The sequence below is a fragment of the Falco cherrug genome, chromosome 7 (genome assembly GCF_023634085.1).
Source record: "Falco cherrug isolate bFalChe1 chromosome 7, bFalChe1.pri, whole genome shotgun sequence".
NCBI classification, from domain to species: domain Eukaryota; kingdom Metazoa; phylum Chordata; class Aves; order Falconiformes; family Falconidae; genus Falco; species Falco cherrug.
In genome coordinates this window covers 45,869,775-45,887,449 of record NC_073703.1, presented here as the reverse complement: position 1 = coordinate 45,887,449, position 17,675 = coordinate 45,869,775, and the positions used below count along the sequence as shown (strand labels likewise).

Below are 17,675 nucleotides of genomic sequence, written 5' to 3'. Positions count from 1 at the left end.
GTGTAAATGAACCAAAGAATTGATACCATTTTCTTAAACTCGGGCAAACATTGTGTAACTCATAGTGTGTGTGGGATGAAGAGTAGCTCTGACTGCTCTTCTAAGTAAAAAGCCTTTTAATAATGTTTGCATTTTGACTTGTGTGTGTTGCGATTGAGGGACAGTGAACATAGGGAGGGAGATCGTTTCTGTTCCATAAAATACCGAACTGTCACATCATACTGCACAGACTAAACAGAGATCTTTACTTTGATAAGGAGACATGTGTGGAACATCCTTTTGGGAACTGGTGAATCAGTAGTTAATACTCTTTCTAGATAAAATGCTGTGTTTACAAGACAACTTAAATTTTGTAATTTGTATTTACCCAAGTAAAGGAATCGCACATTCCTATGTTGAGGATGCAGGCCTCGTTGTAGAGTATCCTGCCTCAGATGCCTTTTCTGTGTGTGTAGTCTTTGAGGACTTCGGGAAGAAGTTTGCTGTCTGCTTACGTTGCTATTTATTCTGAGCAAGTAATGCAGAAAGCAAAGGTGATGATTATCAGCCTGTTAGAAAACTGTATGCTGGCATACTGAAGGCTGCCCATCAAGAGTCACCTTGGGTCACCTAGTCATGAACAGCAAAGGTCAGAATTTTTAACCAGAAAAGAAATAATTTATATTTTTCACCAGTTCTCTAATTTGTAAATTCTTTGTTGTCTGAAGTGAGTTTACTCCTGGTCCCTGAGCATGAGATCACATAAGCAGTGCATTATATCAGTGGACATAGCATGAGTAAGTATCTTTGATGCTGTGATGATAACAAAATGTCAGCTGGAAAATTCATTCCTCTGGGAGGCTGTAAACGCTGCTTGGATTAATTTCTAGAAGTGTTATGTGTTCCTCTTTGATGGATCAGAATCAAGGCCACTTACATTTCAGTATAAACTTTGCAGTTTCCCTCTTCAAAATCAGACCCAGTTCTTGAGCAAGATGTCTGTCTTCTGTTTGCTATTTTCTGAAAAGACACCCACTGTGAGCAAAGGGGGAAATGCAGCTTGTGCCACTCAAAATTGGCCACCGTCTTTGGTCTCTGCTGCACGATTTCTTTCCTTTTCTTCCTGAGATGGATGATTTTCTATAGATGTATCCCTCAAGCTCTCCTCATTTCTTTTCTTCAGTGCCTCTGACCTGGTACTTCTGACTAGCTGAGTCTTGCTACCTATGAAGGGTATTCCTTTTGCCAGTGTGACATACCTGTTTCTAAAGTATGATCCCCATGTGCAGAGTGATCTTTGAATAAGTTGCTATTAACTGTGTCCTGTGCCTAAGGGACTTGTACTTAATAATTATATGGCACACATTATGCATTCTTTGCACATTCCCAAAGCCTGCAATTTTCTGAGAGCATCCTATGACACTAGATGCTTTGCCAAATGGGAGTTACAAGAGGCTCTGATGGAAATTACAACCTTTCAGGCTGTATCACCAAAGAAGTAATTTTCATACTCTATTGTAATACAGCATTCTCTCTTTCATTAAGAGAAAGTTAAAGTTGATTGTAGATATTTGAAGTTTTGTTCAAAAGCAAGTTACAGGAAGAGGAATGTAGTCTAGGGAAAAGGGATTCAGTTTAAGTCATCACAGGCATTCAGCCTCTCCCTGGTTTGTAATCTGCCAGTATCACCAGTACATGGGGTTTTCCAGAGTTAGATTTCAGTGAGGAGCAAAAGAGAAAGAAAATCTTTTTCCTCCCAAAATTAAACCTCTTTGTGAGCCAACATTCTAGTATTTCACATTCTAGAGTTTCAAAGACCTTGACTTCCCTCTGTTCTTGTAAGTGCTTTTAACTGTTTTGAGCTGAAAGATGGAAAGGTGTAATGAAAATACAAGATGAGAAATACTATGGTAAAAGCTCACTACAGATAAATGGTAGTAGAAAAAAACCTGAAGTGGTTGCCTGTGTGTGATCATGTGCTGGGTACAAAACAGTATGTACTGCAAGTCAGGTAACATCTTACAAGATGGTTATTGAAGAAATAACAATGGCTGTTGAAGGAATACTAGATCAGAACCCTCAGAGCCTTCAGTTCCTGTTAGTATCTGCACAAGTATTTTCCGTATTATATCTTGAAATGTGGATGAACTTATTAGGGAATAAAATCCTGTTTCTCTTAACTGCAAAAATGACCAGTAATGTTGGTGGATTGGATATTTTTTTTTGCATATTTGTGTGAATGTTGACCTTTGTCTCAGGAATTGGGTGGCATTTATATAGGCCGCTCTGAAACCGTCACAAAAGGAAATCTTTTTATCCTTTCTCTGTATTTTCCCTTGACAAAAAGTGGAAAAAAAAAAGTTATTTAGGTGCAAATGTTTTGTTTGGTTTTTTTCCGTTGAAAATTGTTCTAAGGTGAGGAGAAGGAAAAGTTCAGTCCTCTGTTTTTCTTCTTGGCGAGTACTGTACTTGATGAGTAAGTGTTCATCATATAATAAATGGTAAAGGAGTGTAGAGACATGTGTAGCCTATTTGAATCTGCATCAACAAGTATCCCTTGTGGATAAGTAGAAATAATTCTTACTCAGATTTCAGCCCACGGCATGTAGAAAAGCTACAAATAATTTCAGGAGTAAATTTTCCACTGGAATTAAGGAGACTTTTCATGGAAATTAACATGCCACCAGAAACTGTTTTACTTAACCTACTGGAGTTTTTAAGCATTCTTTCTTCTAAATACTGCCTTTTACTGTTTATTTGGACCAGTTGTGTGGTTGTAACTGATATTTTGCCTTTGCTTTAAATGGTTTCTAGGGGTTTTTGATGCCTACTTGGTAGTTCAGTCTACAGTGATCTAATTTCTTTTATTTTCTACTTCTAGTTCTAGTAAACTACTTAAACCTTGTTTAAGCCTCCTTGTTGCCCCCCATCATTGTGGCTCCTGTCTACACCAAAGCCATGAGATGAATGCTTTGGTTTAGAGTGGTGACTCGTACACGGTTCACACACAATCTGTTGGTTTAGTCAAGTCCTCTCGTGCTTGCCCACAGCATAACTGTCACCACTGCCCCACCGTGACCTCCTCCTGTTCTCCACACAGCCTCAAGCCCCCTGCTCATGCATGACTTAATTGTCCTAGACTAATTTATTTCACTGTGGTAGATGGGTCTTTCTGGTACAGTGTCACTACCATTTTTTGTGCTGCTTATCACTGCTCAACTCAGTGATGACGATGCCAGATTATCTCATTGGGTCTTTCTGGAAGCTGAATGTGAAATGTTAGTTCAAGGACATTTAATGTCCCACTGAGCTCCCACATCCCCATGGGACGTGCTCTGTAGCAGTGGTCTGGGTGCCATAAGGACCAGTTGGGTGTAGTTGTCCAACAAATTGCCGTGTGATCTTTTGAAGGAGTTGGAAAGCCAGCTGTCAGGTTGCTCTTTCATCAGTAACCAAGGGAACTGGTGGGTACTGGGGAAGGGAGAGAACTTCACACGTGTGTTAGATAATAGCAGGATGTTCATGGTGTTCTCAGAATTAGCCTTCACGTGGGTCTGTCCTTCAAATGAAGCACTAAAACATGATCCTTCTCTTTTGTCCTTGAGTAGCTGTTCTAGCAGAAGTTAAAGATCTCCTAGTACTTTTGAAAAAATAACCCTTCATGTCCTAACAGGCCTAACTGAAGAAGAACGTGGGAAGATATGGAGCACACTAGAAAACAGGCTTGGATCAGGACAAGGAGGGTTGGACTTTTAGACTGGCACGAAGGAGACTTGCAGACAGCAGTGGCTGCAGAGGAGGAGGTGTTGTCCACCAGTATTGGCAGGACTTGAGCAGCTGTAGAGAAGCAGAGAGGAAGATGCGAGTGCTTTAGAGATACTTCACTTGCAGTCTGCTAGGACAGCTGGAGAAAGACTGATGGGGGCATTTAAAGATAGTTCTGTGCAGGCTGGCAAGTGGGTTATGTGAGGAAGGGGCAATATAACCGATATTCATTCCTACTGAATCTGTAAAGAATAGAGCTGCAGTGAGGATGTTGTCAGAAGTAGTGAGAATAAACAGGTAAAAATGCAGAACTATTGACAGATAAAACCACGCTGTTGTGGAGGAGAGCGTTTCCACAGCTGGTGATAGAGGACTAAACTGGAAAAGAGGGATACAAGCAAGATGGAAGTCTGAAAAATGCAAGATCAGAGGTTTTGTAAGGATAATTCTTTCGGTAATAAACAGATAGTGCAGAAGACTAGAAGCCAGCATTCTCCATGAAGGCTGCTGACTTTAACCTTTGACAATAATTTTGCATCGTTTGCATGTATAACTGCATTATTATTTAAACATTCTTCTGCAGGATGTTTCCATTTACTTTTCCTTATAATAGAAAGTGCATCCACCCTATCCAGAATCCATTTTGTACTACTATCTTAATAAACTTGCCTGAGATTTAAGAAGCAAACTTAGGTGATTTATATAGATTTATACTAGATCTTCTTTCTTTCTTACCTTTTTGATTTTGATACCATTTTAAGAAAAAAACCTTGATGGAGTGAGGAATACTTGTAGATTTTATATGCAGAACTTCCCATCACTTCACACTGAGCGTTCATCACTTATTAACTGTAGTTACTTGAATTAAGGATAAAAAAATGTTTTAGCCAGTGTACTTGGACAGTGTACAGCTTAGATTGTATTAAGTGTGCAACTGAAGATTATGAAAATTCTAATATGCTAAGAAGTAGAACAGTTGCTTTACTAGACCTGTTTTTGGAAGTAGCTAGTTTTGTAATACATACATAGAGTTATGAAGTGGCCGTATAGAAGTTACCTAATGCATTTCTTTGCATGGTTATTATCAGTATTTTTAAAAAGTCTTTTCCTCCGTAGATGTCAAGAATAAATTTCCTTCATAAACTTCTTGACCTGTGAAACTTAACTGAGTTTTCTGAATGTCTAACATCAGCTCTAGAGATAAAAGTTCTGAAACGAGCTTTGTGGGACAGTGTTAGTAACAACATGTAAGACAGTAAAAACGTTTTGTCTTAACTTTGCCGCCTCTGCAAAACCAATTGACTTAAAAATCTCTTTTTCTAAGTAAAACTAAGCTCAGAGTTGTCCCATTTGAAGTGGAAAGTAACGGCTACTTTTACGTACTGACTTTTCTAAGCTAAAAGGATGTTTTCTCCTAAATAATTTGTCTTAGAAGAATTCCTTTTTAATCAGGATGAGCAAGAGATAAACATAAGTCCACTGTTGTCCGTGCATAAAGTAAAATGATGTAAACCTGAGAAACAGAAAACAGCAGAGCAATGGTATTGCTCTGCTTTTCATCAGCAGTCATGTTTATGATACCTATTCTTGAAATTTTTTCCTTGTTTCCTCTGAAGTTCTGTCATTACACCTTACTTTTAATAGAGCAAGATAAATGACTAGTAATTATAGAAGCTTAAAAGTATGTCTTGCTTTTTCCTTGCAAAGAATACATGCTACAAATGATTCTGAATGACTTCAGCACTCCCTGATTCCAGAGGTTTAGTGAGCTTAATTAACCAACCACTGGCACAGCCTTGGGTCCTTAGGTACCCCCAAGAAATGCAGAAATCCAGAATTGCCAGCCAGTGCTGCCAGTTGCACCAGCAGGATTGAATAACATTCTGTACTACTACAACTTCTAGTCCCAGACATGAACAGAAAGTGTCAATGCTGTAAATAAGTAGTTAATTACATCAAGTGATGCTTTTTATTATTGGGAATTTATTTGATCCTAACCAAGCTCCTTTGCATTTTAGGGGATTTGCAGTCTTCCTTCTGTCTGCATCTTCTTTATACACACACACACACGCTTCCAGTTGTTCTTCTGAAAATCAAACTTTGCTTTAAGTCCAGGACATAATTTTCCTGGTGGTTGATACTTTACCTCATTATGTTGAGCTTTTCAGCAAGCTATGAACTTTAAAAAAGACAAACCTGCATCAAGTTGGGCCACTGCACAATTAAGTTTCAAGGAAGTTAAGTTGGGGTTTTTGAAAATGTGAGTTTTTGTAAAAGCATTAAAATGTGTTGAGTGAGAGCTGTTGGGTCTTTAATGGCTCTCCAAAGGCTATGTCTGCCTTTTTATGGCCCATTAATGTTTTCGTCTGTTGAGTCTGTGCAGAGCCTTGTTAGTTTTCCTGAATTAACTCAGTTGAAGCCTGGGGATCTTTGTTTCTGTTTCAGAAATGTGGAGCTTTAGTCAGTGTAAGGTAACTATACCTGCACCTCAAGCTGGATTAAATTTTACTGTGATAATTCCTTTTTCCCAGTCTCGGCTGTCCTGCATTATTTCCAGCTTCTTTGTGATCTGCTTCTGTTACAAGTGGCATAAGTGGTGAACTCTCATACCTCTTTTTTTCTTTTTTTTTTCTCATCATCCCAACCCCAGTACAACGTCATTTTAGATGACAGATGTGACAAATGCCACTCTGGTAGTAACAGGTTTTGTTGAGTCTGGAGTAATTGCTGCCTTAAGCTGGGTATGAAGTAACTGAGCATTGCCTGCTCCTAAACACTCAGCAAGTGTGATTTTAGGAGTCCATGAACCATTATAAGAGACTGGAAGAAAAAGTAGTGCCTAAGTAATTAAAAAATAAAAAACCTGAAGCATTTGTTCAGCAACTGTCAATGGCATATGGCCCCTTACAGGAACACTGTCGTGCTTTAGAACCTCAGAGCTGGCCTAATTATTTTTTTCTCATCTCTTTGTAGTAATTGTGTATTTCCAGCATTTCTTTCAAGAACAAATAAATGATTTGGTGATCTCTTTGGAAAAAAACCACCAATAATCTCTGCTTCTGGAGGCAGTGGTGCAATAACAAACACGCATTCAGGCTGTTTGTTGTACGCAGTATACTCAGAACAAGGTTAATCCTGCACTTGTACTTTGTGGGGACTGAGAACCTGTCATACTCTTTTTTTTTTTCCAGAGGAGGACATTTATTATCCACTTTACACTTTCAAGCTATCTATGACTTTCTATAACGTAAAAATAAAGGATCTCTTGAGTCCCCTCCCTTTCAACACATATTAAAACATTTCTCTTAACTCCCCTTCTCTCTAAAATAATTGCTGTATTTTGCAGGTGATTTCCTATCTGAAATTTTCCTGAATTCCTTATTTCAGAGAGTTGCTTTCCACTCTTTCTAGACAGCTTGCAAAGCTGGCAGTAGAGATCTATAAAAGGCAAGATACATACTGCTGTTCTGTATTTAGGGATATCCTGGCTTTTCTATTCACATTTCAATATTAATGAAATAATCAAAGTGCCAACATTAAGTAGGCAGGATGTTAAATGGAAGTTGTTAAGGCTTGCAGCGATTTTTTCTGTAGCTGTTGAAGGCTGAAATCAGGAAGTATTAAAGGAGTACATAGAGCATTATAATACCTGCCCATGTGGCATTCTGGAAAATAGTTCGTGTCACATATAATATGATTTCATGAGGAGGTTACTGTCATGACTGACAAAGAAAGCTGTGTTGGCATAATAGACTTCTCCAAGCAATTTGGCTTAGTACTGTATTAGTCTACTTTAAAACTGGAAGGGATAGTGCAAAGCAATAGAGTTGCTACGCCCACTGATGTGGCATGTGTGAGACTAATACTGTGATGCTACTGTGTCCATTTGTTGTATTTGTGCTTTAAAAAAGTTGTGCATATTCTGAAGGTTTAACAAAAGTTTGCAAATTATCTGTCTTCTAGTGTAGCAGTCTGTTTTGTTTAGTGATGATAAAGTTTAAGACAGTTTGTTTTACAAGGTCTATAGGAAAATGAGGGTTTTTTTGGATAGGAAGAGTTCTTCATCCAGCAAATAGTACTATACTGACATGTAATGTCCAAAACAAGACAAATTCATAATAAAAAGAAGATGTGTATTTTTGGTGGAGTAGTTAACTGCTGGAATCAGGGTGGCTGTTGCAGAACGTCTCCACACAGAACGGTTTATTTCAAGAGTGGATGTTTCCAAAAGGTTTGCAGCCTTGCTCCAGTATTTTGCATTAGTTGTAGGAACTGGCTGAATTTTGCCTGTCTTGTACCAGCAGTGAGACGCAGTGGCTTCTTTCATCCTTAAAATGCTTGGCTCCTGAGCTCTTTGTGAAATACGGTAACAGAGAGATTTAGGTAGATCTTGTAAGGGCTTCCTCTCCTTCTCTCCCCTCACAGCTTTTTAAGCTCTGCTATAGAGGACTGGTTTTCTACCATATGCACATGCCTGCTTCTTCAGTGTCTATAATGTTTCTTTTTAGGAAGAGAATGGAGACTATACTTACGTAGAAAGACTAAGAATGCCACTTGATCATGGGACTCTGCTGGTGATGGAAGGAGCTACCCAGGAGGACTGGCAGGTAAGGAACTCCTTGGCACTGTTTGCATGCTTTGCTGCAATGCAGTTTTCTAACTATGCAAGAGGCACTCCCATAAAGGTATGGGACATTCTGCTTCCAGTGACACAATTGTTTCCCAGAGCATTAATACTGCTTTCTGCCTCAGAATTTCAAAGCACCCACAGAAACGATGGGTTTTCTTTCAAGTGCTAAGTGATGTAATCAGTATCAGCTCAGATGTTCCTCATTTAGTTCAGCCATGAAGGTTGCAGCCTGCAGCTGAAAGAGCAAAATCAATTTAGAAACTTGGAATATAAAAAAGTTGCAACTTAATTTAACAAGTCTACAGTAATTTACAAAGACCTTTTGTTTTCAGTGGCCCTGAACAGTCAGAACGTGATGGTTTTGCCTTTTAATATAAATGTTTAGAAATCTTAATAAAAAGCCATCACAGGAATGAAGGGGTTTTTACATTGTTTGATTAACTGTATTTTAAATACACAAGCTCACGTATTTGGTTTTGTTTTTTTGGTGTTTTGTTTTTTCTTTCTAATGCCACTTACAGCATCGAGTGCCGAAGGAATATCATTCTAGAGATGCACGGATAAACTTGACCTTTAGGATCATTTATTCAGAAGCTGATGGAGTTTGGAAGTGAAGAGGCACTTTGGGCATTTTTGGATATAGACCCACAGCAGATCCAGAGCCTCAGATTGCTACAGATTTAAAGGAAGCCTTACAGGAATAGATTTCTGTGAAATACCTGATGTGGAAAAGAATCGATATTATGAAGATCTTTGACAATCAGAAGCTGCCTGTGTTATGTGGACAGTGCTGTTTTGTTTTCATAAGTGATGTGCTATTAGATGATACTAAATCACAGGCTTAAGTTTGTGAAAAAGCAATGATTATTCTTAAAAGAACACAAAGCACATGAAAGATCTGAGAGGTACTGACTGGAGCGGAAAGATTCAGTGAGCAGTTATTTTTGCACCTTCTCTTGTCTCCCCTTTCCCCCAAGTAGTGATCTATGTTCTAAGTAATGACAGGACAGGATTCTTCCATGTGAAGCCAGCTGTACGTGTGCTGTGCGTACAGAAATGAGAAAGCTGCACTTCACAGTGATCTCATTTCACAAAGGGATAGAGCATTGTTTTTCTTTGAAGGTTGCAAAGTCTTTTGCAATGAAGCAATCAGTTTCATAATTTATATAACTACTTGAATTATAATAGTGTCTAGTAGAACAGAGGGTCAAAGCTCCCTTCTGCTATGCACCGAGTGCTCAGACTTCATCCTGTTTATCCATGTAGACGAGACAAAGACAAACGACAGAGAGACCTTAGCCACCAGCCTCCTCAGCCAGACTGAAGCTGCCCGTTGCTTGAGTATGAACAGTCCTCCATCCCTGCTGCTTAAAACTGTTACCTCTGTGTCATAGGCAGGAAAATAGACACAAAAGAGATGAAAAACGTTACTTTCAGAATTCGCTAATGAAATTCTTACATTTCTTTTTTGTTTTTCTTTTTAGCACAACTACTTTGCAGCTTCCAGTGATTTCAGGTGGGACAGGAAATGCCAATGTCTCTAAAAATGAGGCTTGTGCTGTCAGATTTGATACCTAGAAGAACCGGTCCAAAGATTTGGAGCCGATTTATTATAATCACAATGTAAGTCAGTTGCAAATGTACACTAAGTAGAGTCTAGTAGCACCAGGTGTAGCACTCACTCTGGTGTTACTGCTCCTAGGTCAGTGCATATTGCATTCAAGAATATTACTTGAGGGGTTATCTCTTAAGCCTCTGCTGTTACAGAGAAACAGTCCAGCAGCTCAGACCTGATTCTAGGTTGACTTGCTGGATTTCTTCAAGTTTGCCCATCCTAGATATGTCTCAGCTCTTGGTAGGGACTGCTGTCTGGGTGTTGTCAGGTATGCTGCCTACATGTTTAAGTTCTCACTGCAGCTAAATGGCATCCACTGTACTGGATGAAAATACAAGTTTGGTATGTCTTCATTTTCTGCCTGAAGTAGGATCTAAGCATGGGTAAATATCTCATGCCTTGTAACACGTTAACATTGTTAAACAAGCAAGAATCCCTCTTCAGTCCAAGAATTAGTTGGTGGTTAGAAAATATCTTTGTTTTCTTTCCCAGCATCTGCTGTAGTTTAAAATTCTCATTTCATGAGAACAGTCAAGTTGTTAATACTCACTTATGCCTATGTTTTAATGTTATTGATGACCTAAAGGACAGGCTGTTGAGCCATTTCAATCCCTGTGCTCTGAAATTGAGCAGAATTGTTTTTGTTGTATATCAAAAAACTCGTGAAGCAACCTCTCTATCTAAAGCACCATATAGCTTTTGAAATAGCTTATTATTCTAAAATGAATGAATGTTATTAGAAAACTTACTTCGCTATCTAATAATGTCTTCACTTTCATCCCAGTTTGTATAGAAATATGTTTTTGGAGTATATTTAGTGGTAATTCCTTGCATTTGAATTTAAGATCTGAGCTCTGTGATGTATCTCCTGAGAATTACTGTTGAAGGAGGCAGATGCTTACTTTCATGTTTATGTTCATTGGGTAACTGGAGCTTTGTGCGCATCCCTGTATGTGTGCCCAGGTTTGGCAGTCCTGACAGAGAGTGGTTTTCCTTAAGCAAGGGGCAGTGCTAATTTCTCCAGGTATTCTGACAAGGCAACACTTTAGCCTTTATCAGTTTGTTCAAGCTACATTTATTTACACTGTGTTAAGAGTAGTCGTGCTGCAAGAGAGAGTAGGACATGGGGACTAGACGGAAACTTCAAACCCCCAAACCTCAGCCTATAGAAATTACAAACCCATTTGAATTCAATGAAGCTGGGCACATGACTGATGGTAGGGCCCTGGAGGCTGATACTGTTGTGGGAGAACAGTTTTTCACTTACTTTCTTGGATTCAATTTATAATGTTAGCAAATTTTGTTTTAGTTTCTTTACTTCCTTTGATCTAGGAGAAGACCAAGGTTTCTTCCCTTATAAATAAAATGATTTATAAGAGAAATGCTGTACCCCATGGAGCAATCTTGGGTGATACATTTTTGTTGCAGGTGTCTACTATGTTCTGCACTGGCTCGTGTGTCAACTGGGAGCGCTGCTTATATCCAAATCTGGTTAACAGTGGGGAGAAGGCACTTGGCATTGTTCCTCCCCCTGTCCTGAGTGCCCTGGCTGCAAGTGGAACAGTTGGCCTAGAGGTCAGGTTTCTTTGTCCACTGGGAACTCGTAGGTCGGTCCTTCCTCCCCCCACCTCCTCCCAAAAAAGTCACCTAGCCAGGTGGCAGCAGATCGCAACCTCCTGTCTGCTGGGACAGCAGGAAATGGCTTAGAGCAGAGGAGATTCCAGCCCACATCTCAGGAGATCTTTCTGCAGAAACATTTTTTCCTGTAGGTAGAAATTTGTTCCTGGCTGCTGCAATCACTCTTACAGTTCTCAGAACAGATGTGTGCAAAAGTGAGATTTGAGTCTGGTGGTGTTCTCGTGGCACCTAAAGATTTTTCACTGGAAACCAGGGCAACTTCTAGTGCTGCTATTCAGCTGTTTCTGCTGTTGTAGTCAAGCGCAGAGGGTAGCATATTTAGAATGGTAAATATGTAGCTAGGTTCCATTCTTTAACTTAAAGATATCTGGAGGAACCTCTCCCCTAGTTATATGGATTTAAAAACAGTATTTCTTGAAATGCTACCTGAAAGATTTATTTTTCAGTTTATAAGGCTTTCTTCCCAGGATGGTTTTGACAGTCCAATTTTCCCAGCCAACAGTGTTTTGAAAATAGGTTTAAACTCAGAATACATTACATTAATGTAAAGTAAAATACATCATTTATGTGAAAACAAAGGCTTATATGTACATGGAGGATTTGGGGGTGGGGGGTTGCCTAGGGTTTTTTTGGTTTTGCTGTTATCACTAGACTCACTAATCTACTCATGGAGTAGTCTGGCCACATGAGGTAGTGGAGCAGATGCTAAGAGGTGCTTTGCCTACAGAGCGCCTGTGAATTTTATTTTCCATATTCCCTGTATTCTTCCTGTGTCTTCCAAACTCCCTCTTGCTGCCTTTTCCTTTCCCCTGTCATGTCCATTGTCTTTTGTTCATATTTATCTTTAGTTACCTCTCATATGTTCCCTGCTACAGGTTTATTGATATTTTTTTACATAGAATATATAAACTGTGGGGCTACTTTTTTCCAGCTTCATTCTGAAGTGTTATTTTTCAGCAGAGTATGTGTCTCTTCCACGAAGAGCTGAAAAATTGCATTTCTTAAAACTGTTTGTAGCCTTCAAACTAGTTATCCCTGTTAAGATTCCCTTTTAAGCTTTTCCAAAATAGCCATACCTTTTCCAAAACATAATGGCCCTCAGGCTTGATGATAAGGAGCAGGGAAGGCCTGATGACAAGGAGCAGGCAGGAAGCTGTCTTCAGTAAGGATGGAGGGTGGCCTGCGACTCTGAGGGAACATGCAGGGTGGAGCGGTTCTGACTGGTTCCATCAAAAATACGTAACCATTCATTTATTTAATACCTATATAATTGTTAACATTATTAATTAACCATACCGGTGTGAGGAACTGCTCTGTCTCCATGCTACTTGCAATAATCATTTAATCAGAGAATACTTGAATTCAAGCACAAACTCTTGATAAGGTTAGAGTATATCCGATTGAATACTATACTGTTGGGCCGCGCCAGGTTGATCTGAGCCACATGCCTTTTAAAATCAACAGCAAAATTCTGTCATTTCTCTGCTGTGTTTTTTTTTTTAGGGAAAAAAACCCCACCTCTTTAGGATTTTCAGTTTTGATTAACTTTAAAGCTGCAGTTAATTTTATTCCTCCTGTGTCAGATTAATTCTAGCTATGTATTTTCCACTTACCATGGCTGATGGGGTTAATATAGCTACATATAGTAATTTGTAGCTACAGTAGTAATGTAGAAGGAGATGGGGTGCCAGGAAGGGGTTAAGAATCCAGAATTTTCATACCATAGTGTTGACAAAGTACAGAAGACTGTTTTACTGGGGTTTGGGGTAGAAGAGGTATGATGGGTGCTGTGAATCCCACAATGCCTCCTTCTCAAGTGCTGCTACTATTGACTTAGCTAAAAAGCATTTAACACCCACTTTGCCTTTTCTGGTCATAAACCTTTTCAGAGTGGGTATTTAATCTGCCCGGCTACATTTTGTTTTCAAAGTGCTTCTCTTCCATCCTTGAGGTTTCCATAGCAACCTGGGCCATTTGTTTAAGTTGGAGCTCACTGGCCTGTCTTTCCTGCACCTAACTTCTGCTGAGATCTTGTGGGTATTGAGTCCTCTTCTTAGCATGCCTGAGAGTGATGTGTAAGGGGTTTATACAGGCTCAGCAGCGGTTGCTTTAAGAGTTCTGGCCCAGAGGCAGAGGGCCAGTTATTTCAGCAAGTTGACAGATGTGTGCTTTCTCCCCTGTTGCCCTATTTAATTTACCTGGTTCTTCGGTTGTGTAACATTTAGTATGACTTTGCAAAGTTATTACAAGCTTCCTTGAAGAACAGGTTAGCTGGCAGGTCTTTGGCAGTTTGTGCTGGGAAGGCACATCTTGGGAGAGCTAGGGGGCCTTGTTTTAAGTGAAGAAAGGGAGGACCATATTAAAGTATTTTAATTAGAATAAGGAGTAAGGAGGTCTGTTGCATGACCCCCATTTAGGTTTCCCAACAGAAACAAAAACTTTGTTCTGTTCACTCAGGAGGTTTTGCTGGCTGAATGAGACTTGGAGCAGAGTCTTCATATCACAGGGGATCATCCAGACAGACAGTGCTCACTGGATCCAGAATGATTCTTAACTGAAAGTTGTTTATGCCTATAGCTGCACGTGCAGTTGCTTTGCTGTTCACAGGAGGGGGCAATTTATTCTTTCTCTCTAGTCCCATGGTGGAGACAGCACATAGATCCATGCTGAAGAGTGGGTTGACATTACAGCTGATCTCTTGAGTTACCCGTGCCAGTCCTCTGCCCCTGAGCGTGTGTTTCCTGCAATGCGTTTGTACCTAGGGCAGGCTGCCATGCAACCCTGCACTGGCTGACCTCAGGCAGTAAGCTGGCCAAGCATGAGCCCTTGTGATGTGTTGACCTTGGCTGGGTGCCAGGTGCCCACCAAGCTGCTCTATCACTCCCCTCCTCAGTAGATCTGGGAGAGGAGAAAATAAGATGAAAAAAAACCCCTGTGGGTCAAAATAAAGGCAGTTTAGTGAAGCAATAGCAGAAGTTGTACACATGGAAGCAAAGGAAAACAAAAGATGTTATTCTCTACTTCCCATCAGCAGGCGATGTTTGGCCACTTCACGGGAAGCAGGGCTTCAGTGTGTGTAGCAGTTGCTCCCAAAGACAAAATGTCATAAATAACAAATGCCCCCCCTTTCCTCCTCTCTCAGCATTTCTATCTGAGCAGGCGTCATATGGTGTGGAATATCTCTTTGGTCACTTTGGATCAGCTGTCCTGGCTATGTCACCTCCCAAAATCTCACCCACCTCCAGCCTCCTGGGGGGAGCGGGCAGGGAAGGTTGGAGAGCCAGCCTTGGTGCTGTGCAAGCGCTGCTCAGCAGTAGCCAAAACACTGCTGTGTTACCTCCATCTTTCTGGCTACCAATACAAGCACAGCACTATGACGGCTGCTGTGGGGCTCAGCCAGACCCAGTGCATCTCTTAAAGCAGAAGAGAGCAAAAACCAGGCCCCTTGAAAGGATCCACAGGCTAGAAAGAGTGCTAGTATTGGGTGGGACAAGGGAGTTGTGGCTGTGACTTGTCACAGGTCATTGGCTCCTTGTCATCATTAGGGAGGGCTGCAAGGAGAATTTCTTACCCAGAAGAGTTTCTAATGCAGAGAGCAGAAGATGGAGCAGGGGCGAACAGAGATGTGACTTCCCAGAGGGAGTACTGGCATAGACACACAACCCGCAATCCCAGGTTGGTGCCCAATTTGTTAGGCTGCAGAATTTATGTGGTTCCCAGTATCCCCCCTCCTCTGCTTTCTGGAGGCAGATCTGTGCTGTGGTTTTGCACTGTGCCAAGGAGGAGGGAGACAGCTTGCCGCCCCAGCATGTCATGCCTTTAGCTTGAAATAGCTTGGGGGGGGGGGGGGGGGCTTGGAAAGGAAGAGGGGTAACGAGATTCAGGATCCTCAATTCTTTGGGAGAAGCAAGTGGAAGAGATGAAAGAGGGATTTAAAATTGCCCGGTGGTGTTTTCTGTTGGGAACTGGTGGGTGGCTGCAGGCACCCTGGGTTGTGCAGCCAGGATGTGGCACCGGTACCCATCCCTGCACAGAGGAGGGGGAGCAGCGCACACATTAGTAGGAAGGTGTCTGACAAATTGCGTGTAAGGTAAAATTTGGCAATACCTGCGCTTCCCCAGCAGCAACGAAGCCATCACAGCTCGTGCCAGAGAAGAGATTCCTGGGACCAGCTGACAAGCCAACATGAAGGAATCCTCCCAGGGCTCAGGGCAAGGAGAGTGATTGAGCGTGGTACTGCAGGCTGGATGTGGGACACAGCATCTTGTTGCTTGCAGGAGCCACAGGTAGAATAAAGTGGCCTAAGTATCTGCTGTTTCTCTGTGACATCCCTGTATTTTGCACTGATCAGTCTTTCCCTTGGTCACATCAGTTAACTCCTGGCTTCGCTTCCCTTGCAGAGGCCAAAGGAGCTCTATTTTATCTTAGGAAAGCTTCTTCCTAGTGTTACAAAGATCATTTCTCAGCTTTGGGTGCTATGGGCTTTCATCTGACAGGGACAGGATGAGGCTTTTTTTTCTTTCTGCTTGTCAGCACTGGTGCCACACAGGATCCCCTCCCCAAGGCAGAGCTTCTGTTGCTGGAACAAATGTCACTCACCTGTTTACTGATGTGGTTGTAGTAGTTTTTGTCTGAAGTCCCCAAAAAGATGTAGAGATTGAGTAAAAAAAAATCTGCAGGATTTGGTTACTTGAAGGTCATCATCAAGAAACTTCTGTTTGAGTCTCTGGAGTACAGTTGATTTCTTTCTTGATTACTTGCAAATAGGCTTAAAGAGGGAGGAAAAAAGATTTACTTTACTGAAATATTTGGATGCTCTGCAGTCGTTTTAGCTGCAGAGGAAAGTGGAAGATAAAATCCTTCAGAAGTGCTAAGATCGTATTTGTGGCACTGACTTAAGATTTTTGATCTCAACTCACATAAGGAAAGGCTTCCCTTTTGCCCGACCTCCAAAGCAGCCAGAGCCTTTGTGGCTGTGCTGTCTGCTGCTCAGCCCTCCCTTTCTAATTTTGAGGTTCATGATCAGTTTTGTCCAGATCCGAGAGAGAACAGGAAAAGTCTCAGAAATAATTCAATTTCTCCAGCTCTTGCAAAAGTCAGCACTTGGGTACAGAAAAGAAACCAAGATGAGTGTCCCGTGCTCAGCTATGAGTTACGCTGGGCCTGCCTGATAAGGAGCGAGGGAATCCTCCTCTCAGTGCTCCTTTGCTGATAGCATTTCTGTTGCTGCAGCTGACACGTTGCCTGGGAGGCAGCACAGCACCTGTGGCCATCAGCAGCGTCCTGGCCACTAGCTCGGCATGCACCACATGGAGGGACAGAAACTCCCTGGTTTCATCAGCAAAGTTCTCCCCTGCACACACTAAGGAGATTTCTCTCCCCAAAACTTTTTTTTTTCATTTTATTTTGTAAGGCAAAACATTATTTCAAGCTTTTGAACCTGAGACAGGATGTGGTTTGTTACTTGCAAAAGGTATTATAGAACTAGAAATCCTAATTTTTGCTCTGCTTAATTGATAGGATCACAGTAACAACTAGACATAGTAATACCTTGACAGTTAAAGACATGAGAGGTTAGAGGTTAATTTTGCTGCCAAGTGGCAGCAACTTGTACCAGCAGGAATATTCAAAGCAGTCTCTTTAATTTGTTAAAAGCACAGTTTCATTCTTTGAACAGCTGAGTTTTCTGCAATCACTGGTCTCCAGTTGTTTAAACTGCACTATCATCTTGTATCCTCCTATTGCTGTGTCCTGGTACGTCAGTAACAGCGCTAGGGAAAGCTGCCATCCTTTCTGATGCCTGTCAGGCCAAACAAGGGCAATTTAATGTAGCAGCTTTCATCAGGGAACATTTTGCAGCTCTCTTTAAAAACAGAGTTTTATTACTACATTTATTGTTAGTGGTGAGATGACAGCCAAATGCTGTTATCCTGTGACATGCTGCTGAAACGCTTTCTCACTTCAGCTGTCACTTTACAATTAAAACAATTCAATATAGAGAATAAAGTAATATATTTCTGTGAGGAGCATTAATATGTTCAAACATTT

At 41.0% G+C, this 17,675-nt stretch overlaps 1 protein-coding gene across 3 annotated transcripts in view; it reads left to right on the top strand.

Moving 5' to 3' along the window:
- Window positions 1-17,675, top strand: part of ALKBH3 (alkB homolog 3, alpha-ketoglutarate dependent dioxygenase) — a 31,611-nt gene that overhangs the window by 10,437 nt on the left and 3,499 nt on the right. For 2 of the 3 annotated variants that reach the window (XM_055716399.1, XM_055716400.1), the window contains exons 8-9: window positions 8,253-8,351; window positions 8,896-9,140. In XM_055716399.1, coding sequence (XP_055572374.1) covers window positions 8,253-8,351; window positions 8,896-8,988 — 192 coding nt within the window. In that variant the 3' untranslated portion in view covers window positions 8,989-9,140. Of the gene's footprint in view, window positions 1-8,252; window positions 8,352-8,895; window positions 9,141-9,858; window positions 9,998-17,675 lie in introns of those variants that run through there. The other variant, XR_008733195.1, reaches the window with a different exon arrangement.